The sequence below is a fragment of the Benincasa hispida genome, chromosome 5 (genome assembly GCF_009727055.1).
Source record: "Benincasa hispida cultivar B227 chromosome 5, ASM972705v1, whole genome shotgun sequence".
Classification (NCBI taxonomy): Eukaryota; Viridiplantae; Streptophyta; class Magnoliopsida; order Cucurbitales; family Cucurbitaceae; genus Benincasa; species Benincasa hispida.
In genome coordinates, this window is record NC_052353.1 from 15,890,900 (window position 1) to 15,900,267 (window position 9,368).

Genomic DNA, 9,368 nt, shown 5'->3' on the forward strand with positions numbered 1-9,368 from the left:
TTAAATAAGTAAGGTTTAAATACTATTTCTATCAATAAGTTTCTATATTCTCAAAAATTCAAAAATTATTGTGTTGCCCTCAGTTTAATTAGATCGGTGATAGACTCCTACAGATTGCTAGCAGTGATAGACTCATATCACTATACTTCCACATGTGGGTAGCAATATATAATCAATAGTTTCCATCAACAATAAAAGTCTATCAATAATAGACTACCATTATTCATAAGCTTCAATCATGCACATTTTTTTACATTAAATATTAAAGATGATTGCATAAATTACAACTAGATCTAAAATAATTGCAACTATTGCACAATGTAAAACATTTTGCAAATGTGGTAAAGAAATCAGCTTAACCCATATAAAAAGACTAAAAAGCCAAAAATAACCAAACCCAATTGCATAATCCAAATCATTGCGTTGAAATAGTCAACTTTTTCATTGTTGAAGTCTATCAGTGATAGACTTCAATCACAAAACATGTAGACTATCGACAATGAACTTCTATCACTTATTATCACCGATAGACTTCGGTCATAATAAATATACTATAAAATTTCTTTTTTTATTTTATTTGTATCTTCGTAGTTTATATTGATATATATCATATTTAGTTTGTGTTTCTTAACTATTTGTTTAACAATTGGACGGAGTAATGAACACTATTCCTAAAGGAGGAGAATCCATCTTTAAAACAATTAAGAGAGAGATGTCTATTAGTGACCATTGCATTCTACCAAAAATGGAGGTGAACTCCTCAATAGTGTTGATATACCATTGCATCATTGAAAATATTCAATAACTAAATACAAAGGGTACAATAATGTTGACATACCACCATAAGTGAGGGGCCTTTAATTGATAGATTATTATCACTAGTAAAATTCTATATTTTATAGATTAGGATTGCAAATGAATTTCTTTATTGTTGAAATCTATCATTAATTATATAAGTCTACTATCGATAAACTTCTATCACAAAATATGCAATCCATCCATGATAGACTGCTATCATATCGATAAACTTGTAAAGAGATGTTACTTAGTTGTGACTGAATTCTATTATAAGAATTTCCCATTTGTATAAATTTTCAATGAATGAATCTCGACTCAGACCAAATGAAAACATACCATATATTATGATAAATTATCACTTCCACAAAATTCTACCCAGATTACATTGTGAAATGAACTAATAAGAGACCATATTTATTTGTTTATTTACTTCTTTATGGCAAATAATGACATCCTATTCTTTCTCCCTACATTAAAATTCTCTATAGTACATCTAATGAGCTTGATAGGCAAGATCTCTAAATTACAAAATCTTAAATTAACAAATGGTTTGTATCATCTCAAAGCCAATGAGATTTTTCAACATACACTATTCAGAAGTATTACACTGTCAAAAATATATTCAGTAGCAAGTTCTCAGCAAACCAAATTACCTTAAGAGTCTTGGAATGGTCGTGGGGCATTAACAAGCTTAGCCCTTCGAGTTTTCGGATCCACCTCAACTCGAAGACCGAGTTCAGCAATCTCAGGCACATCTGCAGAACCTTGAACTTCCAATTCAGATACTAACTTTTGATTTTCTAAGTTCCCTTCCAGTAAGTTCCTCACAGCCCAGATGCCCCATTCCCTTAGAAAAGGATTGTTTTCATCAGCAACACACTGCTGCAATAGCACAAACACTCCATTCTTTTTTCTAATGTCATCTTGTACATGCTTTCTTCTATATAAGCAATTTGCAATGACGGCAACAATATCTCTTCGAAACCCTTTATATGGACACGCCTTTAATGAGTTTGGAAGACTTGTTCTGTCTTCATTCTCTCCTTGTTGAAGTGCTTTCTTTAGTACAGCCGGAGGTTCAATGTCATGGAGAATGCCTAAAAGCAAATCAATAAGTCCAAGAGAGAGAAGCACATCGACTGCATCCTCAGAGACATCTTTATCTCCTTTCTTACTATCTTGTGCACAAATATCTCTTAAAATAGTGAGCGAGTACCCAAGAACATCTCCTGCAATTGTGCCTGTTGGGAGACCACTCTTGCATATTGGGGTAGAATCTATGATAGAAATGGAGCTCTGAAATATTCTATACACACACGCTGCAAAATCCTTGGGAACAACAATATCTCCAATTTGCTCATTCAGTATCTCTGATATGATTGTCAAAAGATATGCTTGTTCTGATGAAAAGGAAACGTCTCTATATTCAGCTTTATTGCTATCTTTATAAGTATCAATAGGGCGTAATTTAGAGAAAAGCCTTGGAAAATAAGGTTCTTCTAAGCAGATTCTTGAAAGAAGCAACTTCACCCAATCTTCGACAAAACCAACTGCAAAAAACACCAAAATGAAGTGTGGAAACAAGTGAGATATTCCAAAGAGAAAACAAATAACGATAAGATATATATAAACAAATGATAGATCGAAAAGTTAAAGAAAATCCAGGAGTTTACCAGAAGATACAGTCCTCACAATCTCCTCAATAATAGGCAACCCTGAGTCACCGCAAAGTGATGCGACCAGTTCAGAGTGTCTACTACAAATGTTGTAGATGATCATACTCAAAGGATCAGAAATCTCATGATAGGTAATACGAGAAAGTAAAAGAAACTTGTCAGGGAACAATCTGTGCCAAATTGCTTGTTGATGCTCTTCTCCAGCCAGTGAAACATTTGCTAGAACCTGTAGTCCTAGTCTAATGATCACATGATCAGGATCATTCATCAGCATAGCGTCCTGCAAAACTCTCGAAACAACTCCAACTCCATTTTGCTCAATGAAAACATTCTGATTTCTAATTTCTCCAGCACATAGGTTTCTTAGGAGCTTCAAGGATGACAATAGAAGCACATCACCCGAAATGTTAATGACACACTGAATCAGCTCTAGCACACAAGGAAGGATATCCTGAGAAGCCAAATTTGATCGACCCTCAATACTTTTAGAAGCTTCAATAAGGGTTTCTAAGGATGCTTCTAGGGTGCAAGAGTTTGATGCGATAAACAATCGTTGAGTAATTCTTTCAGGTATGGACTGCTCAAGTGATGGTGAATTCTTCATTTGCTGACAGAACTACTCAATAGGCCACAAAACAAGGCTGCTAGCTCTTGAATAAGAAAGGTTGACCAGGGACTAGTCCACCTAAATAAACCAAAAGAACTTAGTATATGCAGTGTTTTTCTATTTTTTTTTTCAAGTTGAAAGAATATTTTTTCATAACTTCAGAATATTAGAGTCAATGGACAAATTTGATTACAGTCAAATAAGCAACTAAATCATGTTCGATTTACCACGAGAAAACTGGACAGAGTTTTTCCGATTTTGTTTGCTTTTATGTTGTTTGGGCCCAAAATATTGAATCTTGTTCATAGTGTAGACTTTAGGAAATTTTCATAAATGTGTTTCTATGGTCATGTTAACAATTCTTAATATTTTCCCCTGCTTTAATTGACACCATATTAACCAAGTTATTCCTTTACATTACTGTCTTTCACAAGAATGACTTACCATAATTTTAAATTCCATAAATTTCAATACTTCAACAAGGTGCCCGGAAAGTCACATTATTTTCCCAAAAAAAAAAAAAAAAAAAAGAGAACTACAGTTGAAATGTCAAATTTGGAATAGATCGGAGAGAATTTTTTTACGAATCAGAGAGACAAATTTGGACTGAATGAATATACCATGGGGCAACAGTATGGAAGGATATATACAACAATAAACTTTGTAAAACTTAAGTTTTTAGTCATTTCAGTTTTTCTTTTCCAATCCTTGCCCAAATTCCTATAAATCTCTGATAGCTAAGCCCTGTCTAAAACAATTTTGTTTTCAGTTTCCTATTTTCGAACTCTATGCTTGCTTCCTCAATTTTTTTTTTTATATGGTTTCCCTTTCATTAAAAATACATTTGAATTCTTAGGAAAAGAAATTAAAAAAATTTGATAGTTTTCAAATTTTTGCAAAGATTTTTAAAAAGTAGAAGAAATAAAGAAATACATAAACACAAGGATGGAAGTATTTGATAACAAAGAAAACACAAGTGGAAGTAAGATCTATAACAAAGAAAACACAAAGGTCACTCTTTTTTGCTTCTACTTGGTCCTCCACTTCTAAATTCTTTGTAATTATAGGTTGACCCAAGTTTATATTAAAGCAAGGATGATTATTTTCCTTTTCCATCAAATTGATGGCTTGTTTGTACCAATTTGATCCCAAAATCAAATTCTTCCCAAACTTTACTAACAAGCTCAAAAATCTACCTCCCTACAAATAAAACCTTAGCATTTCGTTTCAATAGTTTCTAGACAACTACCATCACCAAATGACTTCACTTAAAATATTATTTCCTCCAATTCATCTACTAATCTAAGGAGCCTATCACAGGCCAAAATACAACTCCAACACTCTGTTCATCTCTTCCGGACTTTTGTTTTGGGCAAAAAAACTCACATGCTATTGAGATTTCTAACCAATAGCTTATGTCATTTCCATCAACCAGAACAACTATGATTCTAAATTCCAAAATGTAGCAAGACCCCTTTTTATATCAAATCCAAAGACTTATAATCACACAAAACAAATTGTAGACCATCAAACCACACCTATGTATTTCGAGTCTCAACTTACCAATTTCCTTCATCTCACAAAATGGCAGAAGTTGGATAATCCTATTTACCTATGTATACAAGAGGTATGATCCTATTTACCTCTTCAATTGATCTTATATTTCGAGTTGGATAATCCTTCTTTAGTGGGATTTTCCTTCATTGAATTCTATTGTTTTTAAACTCCAAGGGTGTGTTTGACCCAAGGAGTTGGGAAGTAGGAGTTGTGAACTCCACTCCTTGTTTGGCCCAAGGAGTTGGTGAATCCCACTACTAAAAAGCATCAATTTTATATCTTATCAACTACTTACGTTGTGGGTCCCAGGAGTTCACAACTCCCTCGACTTCATAACTCCTTACTCCTCACTATTCCACCCCTTACTCCAAACACCCCCCAAAAGTTTCCCTCCTAAACTAGCTAACTAGGCTAGAGTCTTTTAATCATAAGAATGGTATGATGTAATCCCAGTACCTTGAGATTCCTTGTAAATAAATCTTCAATTCACAACCAACAACTTGCTTTATTTCTTTTTCACCGATTTCCATTCTGTCTCAAGAGACATTTACTTCATTAGCTAGTAACCTTAAAGCACATACTTGGGTGCGAGAGTATAGCCCCTCCTTCCCTTTAACGAGGTGTGCACCACTTTTGTACACATGGTTCTGTATACAACACTTTCATATACACAATCCACCGGGCATGCATCACTTTCATACACCCCAAGTCTCTCTAGGTGTGTATCATTTTTCACACATCGACCCTAGAAAATCACTTTCATGGAAGTGGGAGAATATATCTATGGATTTCATTGTGGGTTTGCCAAAGACAACAAAGGGTCATACAGTGATATGGGTTACTGTGGACAAACTCACTAAGTTAGCGCACTTTATTCTAGGAAAGTCCTCATATTCAGTGAATAAGTAGACGTAGATTTATATGAAAGAGGTAGTGAGATTGCATGGGGTGCCAGTGTCTATCGTGTCTAATAGAGACCCTCGTTTTACATTTAGTTTTTTGGAAGTCTCCAATCAGTGCCAAATTTTAGTACAACTTTTCACCCATAGAGTGATGGTCCAACAGAGTGTTTGAATCAAAATGTTGGAGGATATAAGAGATCCCAGAGGAAGACAGTCATAGGCATAGGTGGTAATCTCCTAGGAACACAAACATAGGTAGTGATCTCGAAGACATTCATACATAAAAATAGTGAACCCGTAGGTTCACAAGCATAGGATGTACATAGCCCGATAGGAGATTTAAAAGTCACCAACTTATCTAGCATGCATCAAACAGACAATGGGTCCCATATAAACATATCATAAAACTCATAGGATTCAACATGCTCTTAGTGATTTACTGATCATGAAACATAGCAACCACACATACACTTCTTGTAGCATGCTTCTAAAATCTACTTGGCTAAATCATTCTGAATAAGCTAAGGTGTCTGCCTCAAAGGCAAACTAGTAGTAGAGCCACTTATCTTAATGTAAATTCAAGCAATTCTGTCCTTTTGTTTATGAAACTTCTTGACCAAAGCTTAAAACATAAACCATAATTAGTTTCACCCATAGAGCATAATTTCACATCAAACTTTACCTCAAGTGTCCTTAAACCACCTACCAAAATATGGGTTGACCAAAAATCATTCCAAAAATTGACTCAACAAATCCAACTTGAACATAATCCACAAACAAGAATCATAAACTTAATTTTACAGCACCCTTAACATTCCAAATAACTCTGAAACCTCAAATACTTACAAAAGTCTTGCTGAAACCACTTCAAATCCAATGGACAGCACGTTGACGATTCCGAAATTCCTTCAAACCTCAAATCTATCATCCAAAACCAAGATTACAGCAACAATTAGACAAATCCTTTATTTGGCAACCAATATCTTGAAGAACTCAAAGCAATTTCGGTGAGCTCTAGTGTTGGCAGCGACAAACCCACAGCGGCGGCGGCGTAACGGAAGACAACGAGCGGTGGCACGCGAAAAATGGCAGCGGCGGATTGGTGGTGGCATGCGGCGGCGTTCTGTTGTCGACAGAAACCGGTTAAAGAGAGATCGACGTGACAGAGCGAGGGTTGGCTGGAGTACCTGCCCGTAGACAGCGGCACGAACGGCGCAACCGAAGGCGGCAGAAGACAACAGCGACGTTAATTGTGGCGTTGCGGCATGCGACCAGACCAGAAGCCACAGAGACGAACGGCGACACCGGCAGTCACGAATGGCAGTTCAGTCGGCGGCGAAGGTGAACCCCAGGGTGCGTGCGGCTGTGCAGAACTCACCAGCAGCTGGGCGACGGGACTTATTACAGACGCTAGAGACGAGAGAGAGGGCGGCTGAAGCTTAAACAAAACCTAATTTGTTTTCCTTTATTTCTTTTACTTAAATTTATATACATAAGTGTTGTTTTCCAACATACATACGAGTCCATTTATCAATAAATATAACAAATATCACTATCTACGAACGAAAGATATCATCCATATCTATTATATTTTATAAATGATATTTTATTATATTAAAAATATTTCGAACAGTTTTATTATTTAAAAAATTAGTCTATATACAAACTCAAACCCTAAAATAACTTACATCTTTCCTCATAAAATTCCAATCTTTCATGAATCTAAAACCTAACTTCTAAATTTTTATCCAATAATCCAAATCTTTTATCACATAATTTGAATTGATTTACATATCGCATAAATTCAATATTGGACTCCACAATCCAAAATATAACTTCAAATAATTCGAGATAAAAAGATTAAGAATTACCTGAAATTTAGGATGTCACAATCAGTTACCGTGGAAAAACTCAAAGTGAAACTAAGAAGAGAAAAACATACGGGCACATCTATGAACAAGTCAGGGGCACGTGTCCCCTCATATCTGTCGTTTATATATGTATATCTTTTTTCTTAAATATAAAAAATATTCAGATATATTAAAAACATGTCCCTCACGACACAAAAAACAAGACTTGTTTTAGTGGTTAGAGGTGGAAATTTACTAGGTAGTTGACCAGAATTTGAAGCCTATAGGCTTGATAAAGATGCAATTCATTGTAATAAATAGGAAGAAAATATGTTTAATTTTCAAAAATCAAAAATAAAAAAATGAAATTGTTATAAAATAGAGTTTAAACTTTCAATTTTAACTCTAATAAATCCCTTAAAAATGTCCAATAGTTATATAAATTTTCAATTTAGTATCTAAAACTCATAAAATATTAGAAGTGCTTAAAAACTAACAGTTGTATTAGACAAAAAAATTATTTTTGTTTATAATTAAACCTCAAATTTTAAATTTTGTAGCCAATAGTTACATTATTTTTTTTAGAAAAAAAAATGTATGGCACTACATATTAGACACATAGTTTTGAACAAACACTTGTGATGTATAATATGCGATATTTTCATCACTTATTGTCTTTAAGCATTGGATGTTTTATTTGTTTTACCATAAACCAATAAACTAAAATCCCTGGTTGTCATTATGTAATTTAAGCATGTATGTGGAGACATACAAGTGGATCATGTCTTAAGTGATGACCAAAATGATCTGTAGTATATGGATATAGAAGGGAAACGTTATCCTGGTAACGCTACAGATGCGGCCCGCTTTATAGAAAAGTTACAAGTGTTGTGACTTGCTATAGATGGTTTGATCCTGATCATTAATGTGGGGACATGCAAGCGGGGGCGTCCTATACAAAGAGTTTGTATAAGACCTAACCACGAAGTGTTAATGTCTCCTTATATAAGGTCGTTCATGACAGAGACTTCACTTCACTAGGATGACTATAGGTAACATGTCAATCCTGAGTGAGTTGGGAACTCTTGCCTTTGAGGGCAGTCCTTTGATTTGCATAGGTGCGAGTAGCCAGTTCGTCGACTCAAACCTACCACTTTGGGGATTCGTCTGATTTGGGAGTTGGGAACTCAGCTATACAAGATGGAATTCACTCCTTCCCCAAAGTAGGGGGTAAGTAGATAGATTACTCCCTTAAGGGTTGATCCCGTGGCTTGAACGATGTGGTGCCACACACCTTCTCATAGCCTGAGAGGTGTCCACACATAGTAGGACTATATTGTATTGTTCATTAGAGGAATCAGTGGTACTTAAGGAGTTAGATGCAACTATAGGAGCAAAACGGAAAATTGGCCCAGCTGTACTTACAAGCATATTTGAAGGGTTATCATACTATTGATTGGTTATATTTGATAGACACAGAAATATATCTATGGTAAGAAGAGTTCAGCTATCGGTCTTTAGTGGAATGCCTGGTAGTTAATGGATGGTGGATATCATGGGTAAAGAGTTTAGTCAGTTATTCACGTACCGTTGGAGCTTCGAGTCATAGATCCATAAGGTCCCTTTGGTAGCTCAATGGATTCAAGTTGAGAATCCGTTTTTGGGTCAATTTGAAGTGTTCAAATTGACAAGAAGAAGTTCGATTATATATGATATGATTGAACTGGTTAATTATATATGATATGATTGACTTTATGTATGAGTTCCATTAATTGGAGGAAAATGGATATAAATATGATTTATATCTAATAGAGGAGAAAATACTATAGTTTATATGTGATATTAAACTATACATTAATGAATATAATATGATTATATATTTTTTTTAATGGAACTATTATAGGATAATTGTGCCGCGTTTTCTCCATAATCGTGTTAGTGGGAGGTTTAATTCAGTTTTTGTAACTAAAGAATAAAA

At 34.8% G+C, this 9,368-nt stretch overlaps 1 protein-coding gene across 2 annotated transcripts; it reads right to left on the bottom strand.

The window, feature by feature from the left end:
* Positions 1–1,191: 1,191 nt before the first annotated feature.
* On the bottom strand, positions 1,192–7,013 carry LOC120078108 (ataxin-10). 2 transcript variants are annotated; one of them, XM_039032325.1, is made up of 5 exons: positions 6,728–7,013; positions 6,576–6,663; positions 6,387–6,461; positions 2,472–3,159; positions 1,192–2,348 (listed from the first exon to the last, which is right to left on the bottom strand). In XM_039032325.1, exons 4-5 carry the CDS (start codon positions 3,076–3,078, stop codon positions 1,453–1,455), a joined length of 1,503 nt encoding a protein of 500 aa, XP_038888253.1. In that variant the 5' UTR covers positions 3,079–3,159; positions 6,387–6,461; positions 6,576–6,663; positions 6,728–7,013; the 3' UTR covers positions 1,192–1,452. The 2 variants fall into 2 exon arrangements, with proteins under 2 accessions (XP_038888253.1, XP_038888252.1); XM_039032324.1 differs by having other exon boundaries at positions 6,387–6,663.
* Positions 7,014–9,368: the final 2,355 nt, after the last annotated feature.